Here is a 23591-nt window from a genome sequence, read left to right as displayed (position 1 = left end):
ACAGTTATAAAACAGTTTTACTGATGTAATGCAGAGTAAAAATGCACAAAAAGCCCACAGGCTAGTTGAACCAAGCACATCCTTCTTAGGTGAATTACAACAAAATTTCAACAAAAATAGACTGAAAACAAAACACAACAACATACAATGTTGGCCATTAGGACAGAGACCCGACAGGTTTAATTAGCATTGACATAAGTAGATACACTTTATGGACAAAAGCATACCTTTCCTTTGTATACAGTTGGTGTGACGATGGTGGCCAGGAACAGAATAAATAGTGATACAGTTGGTATGTCCATATGCTTTGGGCCATGAAGTGTATCACATGTTTAACACGATCACTGACACATGGTTAATGCAAACTAAGCTACTGTGATTGATGTACTTTTATGTCAGTGTGAACTTTAAGGTTTTTTTTTATATGGTATGGCATTGCTTTATGTGGGGATGGGCTGCAAACAAAAAGCAGATGTGTCAGTTTCCTGCAGGTCTAATGGTTAAAGGTCACATGACAGTCCATACAGGGTCTGTGGGTAAGGGTGATCTGTGCTTTGTGTTGATGGATTTTTCTTTTAAATGTCAAAGAGTTTCTTACTTATCCCAAAAACTTCAAATGTCAAGAACTGAATCAAATAGAATCTGCAAATTGTAAATGTATTGCTTTAACCAGAAAAAAAGAGTATTTCAATGTTGCTCGATTGCCAAACTAATAAGAGCACCCTCACTGCTTCAATGTGAAATAAGAGTACGCAGCTTCCAGGTGGTGCTAATCAAAGGTACTCGATTAACTGATAGTCAGCGAGTATAAAAGTCTCTATAAAAGCAGAAGCTGGGGCAGGTTGCTAGTCCTTTGGACAGATCAGACCACAGTGGAAATGTCTGGCCACGATGTGCCATGTTTGGCAAAAACCAACCACAGCATATCAGCACAAGCGTCTCATACCTACTGTCAAGCACAGTGGTGAAGGTGATGATTTGGACTTTTTTGCAGCCACAGGACCCGAGCAGTCAGTAGGTTCATGAGATCCTCTGTATACCAACGTATTATAAAGTCAGTTAAAAGTTGGCCAAAACGGGGTCATGTGTTGGGACAACAATGCCAAAAAATCTACAACACAATGACTGGAAAAAAAAAATCTATTTCAAGCTTTGGCATTGAAAACCACAAACTGGAAAAGGACAAATTTATTTATTCTGATCGTTTTGCTGACTTGAAGAAAAAAACCAGCATGGTCATTTAAGGTCCCCAACGCCCGGGCCACGGAGTCGTTTGGTTCCGGGCCACGAGAGTTGAGGCTCGGGTGTAAAATTTATGGTTTTGAGGGTTTTTAATCAGTTTTTAGTGTTATTTTTTTAGCGTTTTTATCATTAACTCAGTTTCCCTGGGTCTTTTCCCGTGTGTTATGAGTAAATCTTCTTTTTTTTGGTACCGGTACTGGTTTTATTTTGTTGTATTTATCCGCGACACCTTAAAGGTTGGGGACCGCTGATTTAAGGTATATTCCTTCACACCACATTTATCTGTTAAGCTTAGCTATTCACTGTAATAATTCATTTTCCTCAGGAGCAAAATTTTAACCTCAGGACACCAAAAAGTATCATGTAACACATCCAAAAACATCTGTGGTGCGACTTCCTAATACTCACATACCAGGATGAAACAGGATGAACTGGATAAAACAAACACTGTCAATTATTTGCAGATTCTACCAGATGCAGGTCACTTTCGGTTATATGAACTCTGCAGTCAAATGTCTGCGACTGCTTCAGTGTAAGAACCCAGGATGAAAAGTTGCTGACCTCCTCCAAAAAGCATGCCATAATGAAGAATGGGATTTCCAGCTGCTGCATTAGATTAGAAGGACTAATGCATTAAAACAAACAGGCCTCTGACACTGCACAGATTGACAACATCTGTATCATCAAAAGATTCATTATGTGTTTTGTTATTAATACTGTGGAATGCTAAGAATTTTAGTAAGAATGGGTTTGTGCTGATGATATAAATATATAAAATTTAAGTAATATGCTTTGACTTAGGTATCATTCTCAATCTGTGCTGTCAGCAGTCATGTTAAAAGACAGAAATGGGAAGAAAAGTACCTTAGCACAATGTACCACAACCCCTTCATATGCTCCACACAACATAATAATATGAGATTAGAGAGGGGAAGGGACAACTAGCTAAAAAGCAGGCACTGAGTGGTTATTTTCTACTCCAACTGGAAACCCACTACCAAAACTACAGTAAACAAGAGTGCAGACAGACATGGACAGTGGATTTCCCCATGACAGTGTACCTTCCACCGGCTGAAACATTAACCTTTGGCCTGGAGACCTTCTCAGCTGCTCGCTTTTTCAGACGTCTGTAACAGTGAGACAGCCAAATTCCATCACATGCAGGAGAGAAACGACATCCAAGCACACAATTCACACTAACACATACACAGGCTGTCTTTGGTCAATACACACATTTAGTTAAGCTAGTGAAGAGACAGTGGTGAGTAACAGTTCTAACATTCTGTAAGTACACATACATACACAATAGGCACATGTGTGATAACAGCTGAGAGCAACTCTAACCATTGAGAATTCAGCAGTGCAATGGACATCCTCAGTAAGCATTTATCAACACAGTATTGGTTATTGACTAATATAGCGCAGTTATATTTCATAGCTTGAGTGATAAAACAGCCTTGGCCTGTCACAGATGTGTTACTCTACATGTGACCGTACGAAAAGATGATGCAGGGAATAAAAGCTCGAGGTTGTGGTTATTTAGCTTGTCCAGCAGAGCGTTGCTGACTGCACTTTTTGCAATACTTAGCACCATGTGCAGCACATGTGGCAGAGCATGCATCCCAGCTGTGTGGCTGCTGTAACGCAGAGGCTTTACAATAAGTAATAAAATGAGTTTGTGAATTGCATAATGTAATTTATGTTTGTTTCTTTAGGGTTTTTTTACTCCCTATAAATCAAAATCAGCGCCGGCTCCAAAAATCCATTTTAGTAAGGATCACCACTGAGAAAGGAATTTATTAGTTACTAGTGATTGCAGTTATTTATATTTGACGGTAATCTCCTGTATTTTGACTTCCACACGCTTCCACACTCGTGGCCAGGAACCAACCAGTGCAGAGGCTTTGGAGATGTCCTTGCATGCAGGGCCTCAAAACAGCGCGTAGCCTGATGTGGCAAGTCTAATACTAATCAGTTTAAAATTTGGCTTAAACAGGAAATGGAGTCACAGCAAAGTTCACCACAAGGGGAAGAGCAGGGTTTGTTTTTTTTTACAGTTACAGCTGCAACATATAGAGACTGGTTTGCAAAGCTCTGCACAGCATATAAAGACTACTGGGTACTTGAATAGCTTGCAGACTGCCTGAGCAAAACAGATCAGGTATCAGTGACATCACACGTAGCACTGATTAGGTCAGCATGAAAGGAGGAGTTTGAGATTTTCCAATTGGAAATGTAGAAAGGTGGTAGCTAAGCCAACAGTTAATGTGAGTTGGACCAGCTGTTATTAGCTTGGACCGGAGGCTGAGTTTTACTTTGCTGATCTAATCTAAGGCTCACTTATCGCCTCAGCTTCGTTGCCACATTGTTTATGACTACACACAACTCAAGGTATTTTTAAGTAGTGAAGTATGACTACTGGAAGCTCTTTGTTCTATAAAATATCACCAAAAAGATGAACATTGTGACTCATTTCATGTCCTAGTAGTCTGTTCATTATCTTACCCAGACCCCCGTTCTCTGACTCCAAACCTCCCCCCAAAGCCTCAGCCTTCACACGTGTCTGAGAGAAAACACACATTTCCCCTCGTACTACTGTGAACCGTCTGCAGGGGACGAATAAAACGTCCTTGAATGGAGTGCAGCCAGGAATGTCTGCAGTCGCTCTGGAGGGAATCACTGTTCTCATACAACACAGCAGGGTCTGCTCTATCCAGTCTACATAGTTTTAAAACAAAAAGAAAGGCCTGAAATTTGGCTTGATATATGACGTTGGAAGCAAAACATAAAAATCATAAGATAGGTTATGTTTTTTATTGCAATCATAAGACATCAACACTCCAGGTGAAATCTTAACTGGTAATTGTTGTGATAACACAAATCGGACTGTGGTTTCCAATCATGCACACAGTTAACAGTCACGTCAACTTCCTTTGCAAGGTACTGAGTACAGCCCAAGAGGTTTTTCAGCTTTGCAGTCTATCCAAAGAACAACAAAAACATCCTCTGAATGAAGAAATAGGAACCAGAAGAGAACAATCAGACGCTCGTACAAAATGCTGAAGCTTTCCTCACACGAGCTGTGCTGCAGACAGCACATGCAGCGTTGGCAGGCGAAGTCTACACGCATTCCCTGTCACAGCCACAGTAAACAGCAGTCACTATAATGTCTGCTCTTTACTGTACACAGATTAAGATCTCGCTTGAGGTTTGGTCAAACTGTTGCCACTTTGGTTTACACACTAAAAGTGTGGGAATAATGTCAGAGAGGCTGCAGCAAATATCCCAAGTGAATGAGGGAAAGAGCAAGTTAGAGCCACTGTTTACAAGCAGCCGGATTCCCACTGCTGGCACTGAGAAATAAACTTGGAAAAAGAAAGTCCGCTATAACTGAATACATTTTTATAGGCTGTGCAATTGGTTTCTCTTTCCTATCAATTTAAAAGAAGAGTTGGGTATTTTAAGAAGCATACGTCTTCTTATTTTAGGGGGTTTGAGATTCATACAGTGGGGGAAATAATTATTTGATCCCCTGTTGAATTTGTGACATTGTTCACTTGAAAATGAGCAATTTCTCATTTTTATGGTAGTTTCCTTTTAATGGAGAGAGGCAGAATATCAACCAAAAGTCCAGAAAAAACACATTAAATAAAGGTCATAAAATGATTTGAAACAAGAATTTGATTCCCAAGCAAAACATCACTTAGTACATGGTGGGGTAGCCTTTGTTGGTACGAACAGCAATCTCATGAGGGATTTTGTCCCAGTCCATTTCACAGAAACTCTCTAAATCCTTTAGGTTTCATGACTCCACAGATTTTCTATAGGACTGAGGTCTTGAGACATTCTATGACCTTAATGTGGTTCTTCTTTATCCACTCCTTTGTTCCCTTAGTGATACTTTTTGGGTCACCGTCATGCTGGAAAACCCAGCCGCTACCTATCTTTAGGGTTCTGGCTGAGGGAAGGAGGTTCTCATCCAAGATATTACAGTACATATCTCCATCCACTGATCCCTCAATGCACTGAAGTCATCCTGAATCAACCCCAAAAGCATGTTTGCACCTCCGTGCTTGACTGTGAGGATGGTGTTCTTTGGGTTATACTCGGCATTTCTCTTCCTCCAAACATGGAAGGCTGAGTTGTTGCCCAAGGGATCAGTTTTGTTTTCTTCTGTTAGCAGCACTTTCTCCCAAGCCTTCTCTGAATCATTAAATGTTCTCTGGCAAGCTTAAGATAGGCCTCTGCATGTGCCTTCTTGAGCAGGTAAACCTTGCGGTCAGGCCAAGATTTCAATTATTACAGCACAGCGTATTACCAATGGTGTTCTCAGTGACTGTGAGAACACCAATGCCTCCTCTCTTGGTGGTGAAGAGGTTGGAATTGAAGGAACTGATGGACAGGTGCTTCATACATATGCCAAGTTCAGATCTGTAATTCAATGATTGATTGATTGAAATCTATGTGCTGCATGGGCACAAAGACAATCTATGAGAGAAAGAATTTTGGCTGCTTGAAGAGGATCAAATACTTATTTCTCTCATTAACCTAAACATGTATGACTTTTATGTAATGTATTTTTTCTGGATTTGTGGTTGATATCCTGCCTCTCTCTGTTAAAATGAAAATACCATCAAAATAGAGCCTGTTCATTTCATTGGTAGTGAGCAAACTTACAAATTCAGCAGAAAATCAAACAATTATTTCCCCTACTCTGTCTTGGTCTTAAACATGAAGCTACTGCCAGCAGCCTTTAACATAAAGACCGAAAGTAGATGAAAGTAACAAAGGTGGAAGAACTGAAACAAGCGTCTAGGTCAAGCTTCACATTTACTATACAGACATGTGATCGTCTCATCTGAGTCTTGGCAACAAAACAAATGTCTTTCTCGAGATTAGTTGAAGATTATTATCAATAAATGGGGGATTTGCTTGTGTTTTCGCTGGTTTTTCTCAGGATCTTGGGTTTCTCCCACTATTAAAAAACATGCTAGTTTAAAATGGCCTATCTTGGCCTAAGACTCTCTCTCTCAAAAGACACCCTTTGTCTCCAGAGTTTCACTTTCTTGCTAAATAAAGGTTCCAAAAGCAACCAAAAGAAAAACACAAACATGCTTTCCCTTTTAAAGTAGTGTGGGGTCTCTCTTGCTGAAACGATATACACAAACAGCCTCATAACCTGATGCAATTCACTTACCTGTAGAAGTTTTTGTTGACCTTCCTCTCATGAGGGAACCCCAGCATGCCACAGACCACGCGGGTGTTTTTGGCTGTCCAGCCTACATCGCAGATCTGTGCCCAGCCATCTTTGTATTTCACCTCTACCACACCTTCCGTGATGGGCAGCTTCTTTTTGGCCACGCCAACCACTGGCCTGAGTCGCACCTCCTCGACTTTGTTCTCATCAACTTGTGCCTTGCAGAACAGGAATAAATAACAAATATATTTATTTATACAGGATCACAAGTTGCTCTTGGAGCTAAATTATATGGATGAAAGCTAAACTATTTATGAAACTTGTCCTGCATGAGAGGACCAGACTACACACTGACTCACGTCTGTACCGGACAGTATTTTTCAGGTCTCGTGCTCTCACTAACAGCTCACGAGTGGTAAACGTGACTCCGATTGCCAGCGATGCACTGACTCACTTCCGCTGCTGTTTATTTGGAAAAGAAAAATCTGGCTCTGGTCGTAGATTAAAGTCTGGATGCCACATTTAAGCAACCCTCACTCACAGCAACAAAGAAAAAGAGGGAAGATGGTCATGTATCTGAAAATCCACTCACTTATTCCTATGAAGCTTTTTGTATTTAATGCAATCTTCCTGTGTCATCTGCTCATTCAGTCTGTGAAGACGAGTCACCAGAATAACCTTGTTTACCTGGGACCATTCAGTTATGCAAACAACATCAAAGACAGAGACCGACTGGAAAAAAATCTCAGCCAGCAACCCACCTATGTGTGTGTCCTGAGAGGCTCTGAGTTGCACATCTTTATTTATTAAATGAGGGCGTGGTTTAACTTTGAGCTTGACATTCATGTATTCTGCATAACGTAAGCCGAGGTGTTAGACGCAGAAGTCCTGCCTCAAGTACAGAAACTCATAAATGAACTGGTGACATCCATTTTTTCAAAATGCACATGAGTTTCACTGGCAATTGGTACAAAACACTTTTAAAACTACAAAACTACAGAGACCTAGATGAATGGTCAAATTAAACTACTTTACCTTCAAGCCTACGAAAGCATCATAGCCAGGAATTTACTGGATCAACAACAAAACAAGTGTTTTGCCCGGCTATAACTGACTGTAGCTGCTAAGTTTATTACAATTTTACCTCAGGAGTTTACACTTGGAGAAGCTTTTGCTTTCAGCAGGTTAGACAAGTTATAGAAAAAGAGCTAATCAGCACCATGTGCACTAGCCACAGGTGGAGCTGCACAGAGTCAAGTCCATAAACTGTGAAGAAAAAGGATTGTTTATGAACAAGCGACGGCTTCTTAATCGACTCTAACTTAATCTCTCTTAAATATGTTTGGGCAACTTACATCAATAACATTCGAGTCCACGAAGCCGGGTATCCTCTCATCTTTGCAGACAACTCCGGCATCTTCATCGTGAGTGCAGTCGCTGTTGCCCCAGCCACGGGACTTGCAGAATTCGATGCTCTTCTCACCTCCGTGACACTGCACGTTGTCCAGCCAGATTTTTCCTACGCAGGCGACAGACTGTTAGGGAAACTCCACCACACTCCCAGGAGGGAGAAAGCAATAAACCCAAACCTGGAAGTAGCACTTGTTTGCAACACTGGTGGTCTAGGAAAAAACGTTTGCAGCTGCACTTACGATTTCGGTGGTTATAGCTTTATTAAAATCACTACAAGACTCTACAAGACTTTTTAAGGCTAGACACGGCGGCTTTCTAAGGTCGATCTAAATGCTAACATTGACGTCGTTACTTACACACAAAGGCAATGCTAACATGTTCATGGAATGTTAGCATGGCAACTTAATTAGTTCCAAAAACCTAAGTACAGCTAGAGGTGATGGGAATGTTATTATTTTACAAATATTTATTCATAAACATCTGGAAACATACTGTTTTTTTATTGTGTAGGACCACAAAAAATTGTCCTAATGCACTTCCTAAAAAGTAAAGGCGTTTCACAGTTACTACAATTTAGGTAGTAGTCACTGAGGTGAACAAAAATACAACCCCAATTCAAAAAAAGTTGGGAAGCCGTGCAAATGGTAATAAAAAAACGATTCTAATCAATCATTTTCAACACATCACACAAAAAGCTAAAGACATCAATCTCATGCTTAATAGTCTGGATCACCAGTCAGATGACCCAATCCAACCCTGTGGTTCCTGAGATACTTTCTGCTTGAGCAAGAATTATTTCACTAAATATTAATAGCATAATACTGGGTTTAACTTTATATGTAAGTATTACCTTCAAGTGCTTCACACTGGGGAGTCTAGACAAACGAAATTTTATGTTGGCACATAATGTTGTTGGAAACAACTACTTTTCTGAACACCCTTATGTGTGTTACATCATGTAAAACACAAATGGATGATCACACAGTATATTTAACTGAATGCTGAAATTAGACACACTCATGGCTGAAGCCACCCTTACCTTGGCCTTTGCCATATTTAGCACTGTGGGTCCATCCTGTGGCTGAGACGAAGCCCAGATGGTGGCAAAGTACGTGGGCGTTAGCTATCGTGAAGTCGTCATCACAGATGGTTCCCCACTCTCCCTTGTAGAACAGCTCTATCCGTCCCTCGTTGTGTTTTCGAGGATATCCAGACAGTCTGACCTTTAGTCTTTCGGGCCGGGGGGATGGGGATGGTGTCGGTGTCGTTGTGGGCTTTGACGTGGCGGTGTTTGACGGTGTAGTTTGAGTTAAACAGTAAGGCAACCACAACCCAAGCAGGAGGCTGAACGCTAACTGCTGCTTGCATCTTGATTTATCCATTATTTCAGCTGCATATAAAGGAAGGTGCAAGAAAGTTATTATATACTTCACATTTAAGAAAACACAGAGAGAAAACAACACAGATATCAGAGTTGTACTGATTTCTACAACTCGTTTTTCACTGGGAAAAAAGTCTGTTTGTGCTGTAATTACCAAATATTCCTTTACGTCAATTCAGACAGAGATTTAACTCTTTGAAGTATTTTTTTGAAAAAGTCGACCCCTCTTTCTTAGTTAGATCAGCTCCCACTCTAATATGGTTTCATTGACTGGTATAAAAAGGTGACCCCAGAATTTTAACCCTGATTCCTTGAAGAGTCTCTGGGTGCCCCAATGCAGTGTAATGAAAAAGTACTAACCCTCTCCATGATTTCTTAGTTCTTTTTCCATATTTCTCACATTTTCACCCCTTTTTAAATCATGATTTAACTGAGAGTAACCACTATCCTCACACTGGTCTCTTTACCAGACCTGATGAATCCAAAACTCCCTGAAAAGAACTTGTCTGACAAAGTGATGTCGCTTAAAAGATCTCAAAAAAAGCAAAACATTATGCCACGAACTGAAGAAACAGCTGAGAAACCGAGTCATTGACATCTGTTAATCAGTGGAAAGGGTTACAAAACAATTTCAAATCCTTTGAGAAACCACAGTGAGAGTCCTTATTTACAAATTGAGAAAACTTGGAAAAGTGGTGAACCTCCCTAGAAGTGGCTGGCCTTACAACTTTACTCCAAAAGCACATCAACGACTCTTTCAGGAGAAGTTCACAAAAGAACGCAGAATGACATCTAAAGAACTGCAGGCCTTTACTCCGTTAAGATCAGTGCTCATGGTTCAACAATATGAAAGAAACTGGGCGAAAATGGCGTCCAATACAAAAACCACTGCTGACCAAAAAGAACACAAAGGCTCGCCTCACATTTCCCAAAAAAACATCTTGATGATCTCAAAGACTTTTGGGGAGGTATTCTGTGGACTGATGAAAAAGAAGTTGATCTTTTTGGAAGGTTTGAGTCCTGCTACATCTGACATAAAACGAACACAGTATTTCATAAAAACAGCCAAACATGGTGGTGGTAGTGTGATGGTCTGGGGCTGCTTTGCTGCTCTGTAGCTTCAGGACGTGGACTTGCTGTAATTGATGGGACCATGAATTCTACTGTCAAACAGAAAATAATGAAGGAGAATTTTCGGCAGTGACTTACTGCTCTGAAGCTCAAGCACACTTGATACCAGCAAGTCCACCTCTGATTGGCTCAAAAAACAAAACAAAATGAAGGTTTTGGAAAACTCCAGATTTAAACCAGATTGAGATTCTAGCTTGTGTGACCTTACACGGGCCGTTCATGCTCGAAAACCAAATAGTCCCCCATAGCAACTTAAAAGATCGTGACTAGATATAAGAAATGCATGATTGCACTTCTTGCTGGAAAAAGTGACACAACGAGCTATTATGGTTAATGGTCATTTACCCTTTTTGCATAGGGCCACATAGGTCATATATATAACTTTTAAAAAACTTTAAAATAAATGAAATCCTGATTTTTACAACTATATTCGGTATTTACTCAGGTTATTTCTGTCTAACATTAAATTTGTTTGATGAGCTAAAACGCACAAGTTTGACAAACATGCAAAAAAATTAGGAAATCAGAAGGGGCGCAAATACAGTAATTGCAACAGTGTTTTCAGCACATCGTGCACAACACACAAACTGCTCGCCCTCAGTGTATTTTCTAAATAGCTGCAACTGCTGCTGAAAAAAGCGCCTCAAATATGCTCAACACATGGAAGGATTGATGTTAAGAGTGTAGAGTTGCTCCAGCGGTCTGATTCAAACCAGCTGGTTAATACTTGATTCTGATGTGTGTGGGGGTGGGAGGAGATCGCGCAGGCTTTAATGACCCCATGATCTGGCTGAATTTAAAGGCCACATGAATGTTTATATCTATTAAATTAATTAAAGTGTCCTTGTAGCTTTCTGTTCAACCTTTTTCAATTTGTGCGTGCTAATGTTTCACAATGCCGAACAGACAGTACTCTGGGTTAATAATTAATAAATTATTAATAAATGTTTTTTTCTATGAAATACCAAAAGTCTGATTTTTCTCAGAAAACCTCATTCTGCTCTTTTCGGCATAGGCCTGCTATTGATAACCTGACAGCCACGCTCCTTTTGAGCTTTTAGCGAGTGGACGTCTGTCCCTCCAGAGACACAAATGCAGCAGTGTGGTGTGTTTGTACAGAAACCACAAACTTAAGTTAACCTTTCCAAAACATGATCTAAGGCTGAGTACATCATCTGAGTCCAATTTCACGCCGAATGGAAGGACACACACATTCACAGTTGGTCAGAAGAGGCTTTTAACGGCATAGCCAGCACGTCTGAAGCTGCTTATTTGTGTGTTCTGTGTCTTGAATCGTTCTCAAAAATATTTTTTAAGAAGAAAATCAAATGAAAACACTGTTTCCTTACATCCGGGTAGTTAGCAGAGCATATCACTGCAAATGTTTCCCTTACAGAATAATAAACTGACGTTTACACACTTCCTTGCAGACATTTGTTGTTTTAGAATTTGTCTTCTTATTCTGTCAGACACACAACTTGAAAGTTGTTTCGCTTCTTGACTATGGTCTGTGAGACCCAGTGAGGCTTGTAAGGATGTGTGTGCTGAGCACATGGAAGCTGGAAACTAAGAAGGACTGAACGAGTTTGATTCATGAGTTTGGCTACAATGAATGAGTTTGATGAGACACATCAAAGCCAGAAGAGTTACTGACTCTTTGCATATTTTCATTAAATATTTTTAGTGGGTGACAAACTTGGACTACATAATTGTCTCCTTTACTGCAGAATGATGCTGTTATAATATGTGCATATAGGTTGAGCATGGCCTTCCTTGGAATGGATGCTATTTAGGTGGAAGTATTTGTTTATATTATATGTCCTTTAGTATTAATGATGTCTTTACAGATGCACAAGTTATTCACGCCTTGTGAGGTAATGAACTGTTAAAGGTTCATGGATGCTGGCTTTTGAAATATGAGGTGCTAACAAGCCAGATGCTCTTCAGCACCAGAGGATGTGGTATCAACTATTTACAGATTTTCATTTTCTTATCATAGAGCAGACATGAGAGCTGAGAATCTTTTGCCCATGTCAGTTGTATACAGGAAGCCCTAAATTCTCTGTAATTTCAAGCTAAGAAATATTTTTGTTCGGAACCATTTTCCCATCCTGACTATGACTTTGGAGAACTCTGGATCTCTGGAATGCTTCCCCCCCCCTCCCCAACCATTTTACTGGCCTGATTCTAATCAACTTCATTGTTAGCGTGTTAGTTTCTTTAGTTAGCATCACACAGTTTCACATAGTTTCAACATAGGATACATTTTTGAACTACTTTTTGCATTTTGCATTAAATGATTTGCTTCATTGTATTTTGTTCCCCGTTTTTTGGGGTTTCTTTTGTAGATTATTATAGAGTAAAGGTTGTAAACAAGGAAAGTTTTGCTAAAATATGTGGCAGACCAACACTAACATTTTAACTCTGTTGTAAACATCCATCAGAGTTTACAGACAGCTTCCTGTTTTTTAGACATACACATAATTTTTGTGTGTAAAGACCTATTATTATCACCATTTCAAATGTGCTAACTTTTGTCAGTAGTTTAAACCATTTACAACCCGCTGTGTGTCTTTGCCTTTACTATTGCAAAAATCACCATGTTTTCAGATGTCAGGCAGTACTTTGGTCAGTATAGAGTTATCATAATTGACAGACATGACACCCAACAAAAATAATGACCTCCAGGTTACGTGACATAGAATCATCCCATATGGAAGCAAGGATACAGAACCATGCAAAGGTATTAGGCCACCCTTAATTTCTTTATGTCTTTGAAGGAAAATGAGAACTAGGTGCTGGGACTTATTAAAAGCTGTGTAAAGATAAATACAAACATAATATATAAGGCAAACAAAGACTTTGTACAAGTATAACAAGCCTGAAAAGCAATATTTGACTGTCTACAACATAGCCTGAACTCTCTTAGACAAGCTTTCCTTAAGTAGTCTCCAGGAATAGTTCTCCGGGCTTCTCAAAGGCCATTCAAAGCACTTTGGATGTTGGCTGCCTTTTGTTGTGTTCCCTGTCAAAGATGATCCCACACTGCTTCAGTAACGCTGAGGTCTGCACTCGGGGGAAGCCAATCTTTTTCTATTCAGGTATGTTTTAGTGGGCTGACAGTGTCTTTGGGATCATTGTAATGGAGATAAATTAAGCAGTTGCCAATCAGATGCTTTCCAGATTTTACCACATGGAAGATCAGATCTGATGATGTTTTTCTGTTTATAATTCCATCAGTTTCGATGAGACCTCCAACTCCACTGGCTGAATTCCAGCCCCAAACCATGACAGAGCCTCCACTGTGTTTTACAGATGGCTGTAAAACACTGTAGTACTTCTTTCCTGATCACCTCTGTACATGTTGACAATGGTTTGAACCAAACATTTCCAACTTGGATTCCTGACTTCATATTACTGATTTGTCTCTGTTTTTCAGTGTAGTTTTCGTATAATTTGGTATACCTTAACCTTTTCTGTTATTGATTAAGGATGCAAAACGTAGCTACTGGTCATCTACTCTAGATAGCTTTATTTTAGGCCACTTTTGCGTTTGTCCTCCACTTTCCTCAATTTTTTAAAGAACACACTGCACACCATGCCACGTTTTCAGCCAACAGCTATTTGGGAAGATACTATTTTATGCCAGCCAAACTGTGTTATCTTTGAGAAATAAACAAATTATGTGTTTTTGCAACAGCAAGAAAATATCTAAAGATACCATTTAAAACCAGTTATTTGGTAAACTGTCTGTCATGTATAGACACAAAATAGATTCATCCATTGAGCTAGGTGGAAGACCTCCAGAAAGCCTGAAGAACTAGTGGAGTATAAACAATAACTAGTTATTTTCTGGTTTCTGTAGCCTTTGTTAAAAAAGAACCTCGATACAAAGTCTGAATCTGATGTTTCTGATCCAATCACCCATTTTCTCATCCTAATGTTTCTATTTCTATCATCAAAGCAGCCACTCTCCATACCAATGTGCTCATGGATCATGTCTTGTGAAAGGCTCAAATCAACCGGGCAGCAGTTCACCAAATCAGCACAGCTCTGACTCACCCACATACACAACACTCTTGGCCATTATAAAGTCTTACCCTGCACAACATCATGCCCACATTCCCACCAAAAGCCACACATATCTCATTCTTAATCTCTAAATACTTGCAGAAATCTGTACTGTGCTGTACTTTCACAGACTGAAAATAAACTAGCAGTTTGAGCTCTATGGGCTAAAAAAAAGATTTCCCTGCCTTTTTGCAACATGCTATTGACTTTTGGGGTACTTTGTGAAACTTTATACTAAGAATAGTCCAGATGAGCCACAAGGAGTTGGATGGATGGAGGACAAAACTGACCCATAAGCCCGTTTCAATAAAGCAGCACAACATGGAAATCTGTGGTGGCTAAACATTTCCTGGACATTTTGACACAGTGCAGTTTAAGTATGTTGGCATTCTGGTTCATCATCTCCTTCATCTAAACAAGGAGTTGGACTATTTAATCTGGATGATTAACTGGCTGTTAAAAGCATCTGAGCACAAATCAATTTATCAATATCTTAATATAAAAAGGATTTACAGTATTATTATTATTATTATTATTATTATTTTTAAATCTCAGTAAATGGTTCTTCAAATCCAGATCCACATCAGCACCTCACACCACGCAGGAAGTTTCTTGTGAATGGACAGACGGATTTTTCCGAAGTCACTGTTTGTCTTTCCTGTCGCAACATTCCTCACATGTTTGATTCTGCATCAGAGAAACAGCCTGTTTTACCACTCTGCGTACTGGGAGAGCATACCTACGGCGCAGACGGTAAGGCAGCTTCACGGCTTTCAAATAATACAGTATAGTTTTTGTTTTAAATCCAGACTATGACTTGTGTAAAAAATTGCATCAAATAATCTGACTAATCATGAAGTAGTCTTACCTTATAATGCCACGGCGGAAAGGTTACAGCGGGTCTAATGGAGAGAGGGAGATGTGTCTTGAAGTTTATTAACTGAACCCAAAGTCAGAGGAAGCATAAAATCCCAGTTCTTGTGCTAAATCGCCCCCTCCATCAGACACAGGTTTCATTTGTAGGGCAGTGGTCCACCTTCTTCAAACGTTGTTGTCCGTAAATTGGCAGCTGCCCTCACCCGAGGAGGAGGAGGAGGAGGGTACGGGACTGAAGGGGGCTGGATTATTTTTTTCCCCCCTGGAAAGACACAGACTCTTTCATGGATGGTTCTGTAACAGACTGTCTTGCCTTTCGTAACTTCAAAAAAAAAAAGAAAAGAAAAAAAATCACTTCGCCAGTTTCACTCAGAGCCTACGTGTCTGTTAAAGCGCACAACGTGTCAGCGGCAGATTTACAACCGGGGTTAAAAATGTGCGACCACATCGACAGTTCCAGCTGTAATGCCTCTGCTAATGGTTTTTGCAATCCACTTGATGTTGCCAGTAGTGCTGGCCAAGTAGTACTTGGTACATTAAATCCTCCTCCGATTATATCTTGAAAAGAAACTGACCAAACTGCATAGACTGTCTGTGCCAAATGGAATAAAGATACACTTTAAGATTTTATATCAACCAAGATGAGACAGACATTTCTGTCAAGTTAGAGGAGGCGGATGCGTTTTGGTAGGTTTAAACCAGCAAAGACAAAAATAAATAAATAAATTAAATAAAAGCGGGAATTACGTATTAAATATTTTCAGTGGTAAATCACTAAAATACTGGAATTTGTTCTGTTGGAAATTTTGGTCTCGATCCCCAGTATTGCTGATACCAACACTGACAGTTTTAACCTTTAAAAACAGCGTATGTAGTAGAGATTAGTAAGTCATGATTTATATGGTGAATCAGCATAAATTCACACATTTTGGACACATTTTAATGACCACAAAATTATCACTGTGATTCTTTTTATTTTTACACAGCTTTCAGCTTTTCATGTATTTTGAACCTGGCATCTTTGGAGACCTGGAAAGTTGGTTAAATGTGCTATAAGATATACATAAAATAGCCGTGACAGTCAAGACAACAAATGCTCAGACATTTTTCAAAGTGCTTGTTTGAGGTGCATTTTTATTAGCAATCCCATACCAATAGCATCACTGGTATTGATTCTATCAATATTTTGATCGATCTGCCCAGCTCTATAAAACATGCATTCACTTACCTGAGGCGAAGTTGTTCCTTAGTGCCACGCCAGTGACTCTTTAAAATTTTCTACACTTATTGTATCCCACTATTTGGCACTTGTCAGGTTAAGTAATAGAAAAACAAAACATCCCACAAACGCAACTTATGCAAAGTCCCAGAAACAGCTAGAAGAACTAGCTTATAGAGCAACTAGATGTAGCTTATTGTTAGCTTAGCATGAACAGTAGAAAGCAAAAACCTGGCTATGGCCAAGCATGAAATTTACCCACAACCTCATTAGTTTTTAAGCTGTGCAACACACTATAGCATAATATACTGCAGTATAACAAGTGCCATTTTAAAGAGTAGCTGTTTAGTAGCCAAGCTAATCTGTAAGCACTTAAAGTAACCTGATTTTCATTATTCTGAAGTGGCTGGTTGAACATTTTAGCTTAGCTACAAACTCAGCTATCTCCAAGTAAAAATACATTTTAAAAATGAATAACTTGTCATTTAAATATCCCCAAATGATATGTCCACGTGTAGTTAGAAACATGAAGAGTTTGCCAAGTTGGTATTTAATAGGGAAATTCAATAAGAAACGTGACATTATTCTATTACAAAAAAAGTACAAAGTTTTCTTTGTATAAGCAAAAGGAGAGAGAGCTTGAAAAACACAAGTTTTAATTTTAAAAATCGCATGGCTGAATACTATACTGTATTTGGTACAAAAACATGTGAGGCACTTCATTTAAAATCAGCTTAGTGTATCTACAACTTGCTCATAGATCTCTAATAACTGACACCTGAAAAACCGTGTCCTCAGCTATTTACCAAGTCGTCTCTTCACTGCTTAGATTAACTTTATTGACCCATAATCGATGGATGGACTCGTTACTAAACAGAAAACAATAAAACCGGACGGATAATGAAACTCTAACAGTGTTTCAGTTTTCTCAGTTCAACTTTGATATAACCTTAATAATGAACGATCGTCACAGCAAGTAGTACATTCACTCAATATCTGAGTGCTTACTGAATAGGAAAAACCTAAACTGGGATCACAGCGTTTAAACACCTCTGTTGTTGGGAATCAATCAAGTTTCTGCTTTAAAATGCCCGTTTTATTTATGTGAATGATGCCACGACTATTACCTGTACTTCACATGCTCATTCATCAATATTTGTCTAATCAATTGCTCTGATTTCTCTGTAGGAATAGACTGGTTCAAGAACAGTTGACACCCAGCAGTGCAGATATCCTAATACACAACACCGTTTTTGATTACCAGCACTGAAATCTCAACTGGGAAGAGCATTTTAAGAGTGCTATATCACTCTTCACTGAGGCAGAAATCATATAGAAATGTTATATAATCTATAACAGTAACAGATCTGCTTAAAATAGTGGCCTGAAATGTATTTTTCTTTTCTGTTAAATATTTTCATTTCAAATCCAACAGTGACATTGAAATGTTACATAATAAAACAGACAGAAAAGAAAAAACAAAAAGTAAATGGTTGTAATTTTTTGCAGTGTTAAAGCTTATCAAGGCCACCAGGTGGATGGGAGTTCCATCAGGTTAATAACAGAAACACTAAACTCAATTCATTATGAATTCATCATTTATTACATTACAGTTTTAGAGAGCAGTTACTAACTCCTAAGGTAAAGCTGATACTTTCTTTTTCCAAGAATAACCAGCAGTTGTTTCCATACAAAACTGTAAAAAAGCTCAATTTTTCTAATGCCAGAGAAAGCATTTAAAATACATTGTGTCTGAAATTAAGTTGGTGATTTTATAGTCATTTTCTAAAATTTAAGCCACATCACACTGACGAATTATACTTTCATTACTTCTTCCATCCACCTGGTCCCACCTTGGGTAACATACAGTTAAAAATGATAGCAAATATTTGGACAAGAACCTGATACCCACTGAGGGGTAAAGAAAGTCAACATGACAGGACTGCCTGCGGAAAAGTACTTTTTAAATGAAGTGTTTCAGGCAACCCCGGTGAATTTCTTTGAGGTGCTTCAGACTAAACGTGGCTCATTTCTGCAGAGTCCTGCATACAATAACTGTCAGCTTTGCTGTGTACAACTTCATGGCAGGAAACCGGTTTATTTCATCTACTGACCAAAATAGCAGATGTGTAGAAAAACCTAGAAGTGAATTTCACCACTTAACAAACTTTACAAGATTTACCAGCAACTGGTGGGTGGCTGGAATAACATCTCACACTGGAACTAATTGGTAACAGTCTAAAGTGCTAATGGTCTTTGCAGCAGATTGACAGGTACTTCTTTGGGTGGATTAGGACGGATGCAGAAGCTCTAACAGGGCTCCAACTGCACCAAAGTAACCCTAAAAACAGCAACAAATGGCACAAGGTGGCAGTTAGAAGTTAGAAGATACTATACATGTGGTCTTTCATGGGAGTAAGGGGTAAACTTACTAACCTCATGGCGAAGGAAGAGTGCCTTGAGCTGACCTTTAGACCAGTAGTCCATGGCATAAGCCAACAGCTTCATAGAGAGGGTGTTCACTCTTAGGAAGTTCCCAACAAACAACACAGTCTCGATGTTCTTTACAAAAAAAAAAAAACAAAACAAGAATAGGGATGTAAACTATTAGTGCCTAAACAACTGATGAGAGACACCAGAGTTTTAGAATAACTGATATCACACTAGAAAAACAAGGGAAATAATGTAACTCATTCATAGCTCAAGGAAAGAAGATCCACAATGCAGTTTACCTCCTCTACGCCTTCATAGCCCTGTACAATGCTGCTTGATCAAGACGGCACAAGGCAGCACCGTAAAGAGGCTGAACGCAAAGAGGAAACAGACAGTAGGAACTGCAGGGGGCAGACTGTTCAACAGAGGAAGACAAAAAAACCTCCTCAAACCTTTTTATAGTTGTGCAACTGGGAACACAAATCCTAATTCCTTGCAGTCTCTGAATGAACAATGAGGTAGATGGTAACATATATACTCTGTAAGTGTAGCTGATTTGATCATTTAGAGGCTACACAGCATCCTCCATCTAGGTGGCTCACCTCACAGCTTTACATCATATATATCTGCAATCGCGGCCTTTAGACTCACAGTGCAACAAATGCACACTTAAGGTGTGGCTGTTACATTGTCATCACTAACCTCATTCAGAGCACACATTCTGGTGATGGAGCCGATGTTATTGGTGATGGTGACCAGTGTTGCCCTGGCCAGGTCCTCTTTAGAAACAGACTCCCTCTTATCTTTAGACATCATGTTGCCGAAACTGCCAAAGCAAGGCAAGATTTATGTTTGGAAGGTCGCTCAATTTTAGAAGCTGAGCAATTATAATTCTGCCTTTGACGTACAGCAATACTGAACATCTTATAAACAACACCAAAGCGGACAGAATACGTCAAAGTACATTCGTTTTTAAGACAGATATAGCTAAACACTGAAAGCTGCAGTGATGGATCTGTAATTTAGAGCTTACTTTTTTACTAAATTTCAATTGTGAGATTCAAAATTAAGGAAACTTAGCACAGTCCTGGTTCCTTGAATCATCTACTTATGCTGGAACATATCACAAACAGGGTTGTGATATAAAGAATGAACAAAGGCAGCAGCTTTAAAACGCACCTTGAGGCCACAGCCCAGCCTGGCAGCCCAAACCTCTCATAGTCCCCTCCATAGATGTCTCGCACCAGCTTGTCCACACGCGTGCTCTCCCCCTGAGAAGCCATTTCTAAGGCTTCCTCAAATGTAGAGCAGCCGGTCAGCAGGCAACACAGGCCAAGGAAGGTCCCACCACCAAGGCTGTGAACACATGCAAAGTGACATGTAAGGCGTATGTAAATCAAGACATCTTAGAGTAAAATAAAGTGTTTAGGTTCTGAAATTACAGGGGAAAGACACGTCTATGCATTAAAGACTGCTCATTCAAATACATGAGTTCTTTCCCAGTACAGAGGACAGAAGGCCATTATGTGGAGAAAGAAACAAGCATTCATGAGTCCCTTACCTTTCAAAGCCAGCAGACAGAAAAACCACATGTGAAAACAAACTAGAGGGCAGACTACAAAGGATTTTTTTTCTCCCTCTACCTAAAGAAAAAAAAATGACTATAATTGACTATTTTAAATGTACGGACTAAATCCAGAACGAATGAATTATTTTTTGTCAAGAAAGCAGTTTGTAATGAAAGTGGAAGGTAACGGGAACGTCACACAAAGGCACCGACTGGACTGGACTGCACCTTCCTGAATCACATTAATCTGGTGTCACGTAGTTTACCCTTTGCTAGTGTCACAATGCTCTTCTCTAATTCATCTTCCTCTCTTAGGACCAAGGGCTGAAACTAAAAAAAAAAGAAGGATGAAACGTAGGAAAACCCAGCCGGTGCCCATGCTAGTCATGGCCTTTTAGACCTCAAAAGTTGCACTTCACCTAACCTGTAATATCCAAACGTAACCCAAGATTATCAAATTACATTTAATAAACAAGTTCGCTTTAAGGTTACTAAATGTAGGCGAATGCTATTTTCCACTTCACTCCTACTCACTTCCCAATAGCACAGAACCTGTGAAGCATCTCATCTGCCATCCAGCTCATCATTACCTGGTCCCAGTGACTCGTTTGTAGTTGTTCTCAGAGTAGACTGCCAGGATACTGACCCCAGACCCTATATTGACCAGCAGCAGAGGATAAGGATTCTCCAGTGTACATGGCTTCTGGACACAGTGGTCTGGGTCTGCAGGATTTTCAAAGTAGTAACACTCTGAGGGACCGCTAGACATCACCGAGTCGAGGTACAGCACCCCCCGAATCAAACAGTCCAGCTCATCCAGCTTGTGAAGCTCCAGGTCAGCCATCTTTGTTTTTCCCCCGAAAGGAGAGAGGAAAAAAAAAGAAGTGGGAGAAGGAGCAGAGATAACATCAGAAAAGTGATGTGGTCTGGAGAATACAGAAGCAGGGAAGTGGATGAGGGGGAGGGGATAGGGACAAAGATCAGTGAGCAGGCATTTTTATTATAATATAATAAAAATATAATAATTTGTCCAATTAAATCAGTTCATTGGAAAGTGAGTATGTGTGTGTACATGTTTGCTCAACTTCCAACACATTTTTGCTTAGATGAAGCCAAAAACAGTGCTACAATTCATGGCTCATCTCATGATCTTTACTGACCCTAGACTGCCAGCCCCACCCAGCAGAAGTAGCATGTTCTCAGTCTCACCAATCTCTCCAGTGTTTCCAATGGATATTGTTTGCTCCGTCTCTATGCTCATCTCATTTGCCTGCCCCCCACCCCTCCTGATCGACCAAGGCAAATAGCTTTTATTCCAATCTATACCCAACACCCTACAAGATAACCCCCCCACCCCCCAAAACAGAGCACAACAGCAGACCCACCATACGGAAATCAGACTCAAACTTGTACGCCCCCCCTCCGGTGGCGCACAGGGTGGTGTGAAGGCTGGAGAAGTGCTTGTCGCGGCCCATCTGCAGGAAGGCTGGGAGGTCGTGCGTGGGAAAGCGAATAAAGTGCAGGTTGCCCTTCCTGCCGCACAGCGTCAGGTCCTGCAGCTCCAGGTGAACGTCCCTGATGCCAGTCTTGCCATAGGCGGTGTTGGAGGTCAGGTAGCGCCGGATGCTCTTCAGATTCTCCACCTCTTCTTGCTCCTCTTCCGCTGTGATGTCTTTGGGCTCAAAGTAAACGAGCTTCACCAGAGTGCCTCCGATGTCCATCCCAAACCAGGGGAATGCTACATTATGTGAGATAACACATGCAAAACTGATGTTCACCCTCGTTTTTGTAAATAAAAATATTTTGCACAGTGATGAAAAATACATACATCTACAAATATAAAATATTTATGGTAAATGGCACATATAAAGCTGAGTTTTCAGCGTTCACCCAGATGATGGCAAAGCTGCTTCATCCATAGATGCAACAGCACAGTGTGTACCGCTAACGCCATCTTGTTGCAAAAAGAAAAGAAAAAAGATTCTGGCTATGTGCTGCCACTACAGCCCACCAATAATAAATACATCGGATGCCAAATTAGTCACACATTTGCTATAAACCAAGTACAGTAGAAGGCCAGTGCAAATATACATTTTTTAAATTTATGTGACCAACTGCGGGGTTTTCTTGCCAAACCTATATTATCAACAGCGACTGTCTATAATGGGGAACGCCTCTGATTTTTTTATTTTTTTATTTTTTATTGTAGACATACAGCAGCCCCCTTTTCCCAGTAAATACACCAAGCCCACGCTGCCAACATTAACACATACGCGGCCTCGTTTTCTTCACAGAGTCGTGTCGATGCCTCGTCGCCGACTGGGAAGTCCGCCGGTCGGATGTGGCCCTTCCTGCGGTAGTGGCACTCTCACTGTTGGGCTCGTTTCTGAAATGAACGGGCATCTCCTTGTCGGACCGCGGCTGCTTCGAGGGCGTTTCGTTTTCGTCAATAATATCATCGTCGTCTCGCTGGTGGCCATTGAACGCCATTGAAATAACTAATTAGCTACATATAGGCTGACTGCTCGGTCAAATGAAATCAAATGATTTATGAGGACAATGAATTTTGAAGCTCAACGAGGTAGCTAATTAGGTAGCTAAGTAGCTAACAGTCCTTTGAAAAGGCTGGGCTACATGTCCTTTTTGTGTTCGCTGTCAAGACAGAGATGGGCGGGGCTAACGTGTTAGTGAAGGACGCAACGACCAATCAAACGGCGACATTGACAGTCGGGAAAACGGTTTATAAAAAGAGGCTGATGTCACTTTTTTTCTTCATAGTATGAAAAAACGTGATGTCTGGGAGTAGAAAATAGGTTAAATATACACAAGTCAAACTTTGTATTGTTCTGTTGTCTCTTATTCAAAACTCTTATTTAAATAGCGCAAATAAAAAAAAATAGGAAAAAATAAACTTGAACTTTGAAAACTAAAGTAATATATAGAACAAATAACCGTAGCTTTAGTATTCAGTTATATTATAAAACTAAGACGAAACTAATAAAAAAATAAACTAAAACATTTAAACAACAGACTGAAACAAGCAAACCAACTGAAACTAAGA

At 40.0% G+C, this 23591-nt stretch overlaps 2 protein-coding genes across 3 annotated transcripts in view; both read right to left on the bottom strand.

Moving 5' to 3' along the window:
- The window catches only part of loxl3b (lysyl oxidase-like 3b), a gene marked incomplete in the record, with an annotated part of 30730 nt that extends 15088 nt beyond the window's left edge, over positions 1-15642 (bottom strand). The window contains 5 exon segments of one of the 2 annotated variants that reach the window (XM_042223740.1): positions 2304-2369; positions 6440-6657; positions 7795-7958; positions 8892-9242; positions 15304-15642. In XM_042223740.1, coding sequence (XP_042079674.1) covers positions 2304-2369; positions 6440-6657; positions 7795-7958; positions 8892-9234 — 791 coding nt within the window. 2 annotated transcript variants of the gene reach the window in all.
- A 1419-nt stretch (positions 15643-17061) lies between these two features.
- On the bottom strand, positions 17062-23222 carry pank2 (pantothenate kinase 2). Its single transcript, XM_005929626.3, has 7 exons — positions 22804-23222; positions 21916-22268; positions 21121-21374; positions 20143-20319; positions 19666-19789; positions 18967-19092; positions 17062-18871 (listed from the first exon to the last, which is right to left on the bottom strand). The coding sequence occupies exons 1-7, from the start codon at positions 23018-23020 to the stop codon at positions 18821-18823; spliced, it is 1302 nt and encodes a 433-aa protein (XP_005929688.1). The 5' UTR covers positions 23021-23222; the 3' UTR covers positions 17062-18820.
- Positions 23223-23591: the final 369 nt, after the last annotated feature.

The sequence above is a fragment of the Haplochromis burtoni genome, unplaced genomic scaffold (genome assembly GCF_018398535.1).
Source record: "Haplochromis burtoni strain Fernald_Lab_line unplaced genomic scaffold, NCSU_Asbu1 Contig_119, whole genome shotgun sequence".
Classification (NCBI taxonomy): Eukaryota; Metazoa; Chordata; class Actinopteri; order Cichliformes; family Cichlidae; genus Haplochromis; species Haplochromis burtoni.
This window is presented reverse-complemented; position numbering and strand designations above follow the sequence as displayed.

Coding starts and splice junctions, on each gene's coding strand:
- pank2 (XM_005929626.3), bottom strand. CDS start 23,020: ATGGCGTTCAATGGCCACCAGCGAGACGACGATGATATTATTGACGAA. Junction 20,320..21,120: donor AAACGAGTCACTGGGACCAG/GTAATGATGAGC, acceptor ATGTGTTCACAG/CCTTGGTGGTGGGACCTTCC. Junction 19,790..20,142: donor GGCTGGGCTGTGGCCTCAAG/GTGCGTTTTAAA, acceptor TTGCTTTGGCAG/TTTCGGCAACATGATGTCTA.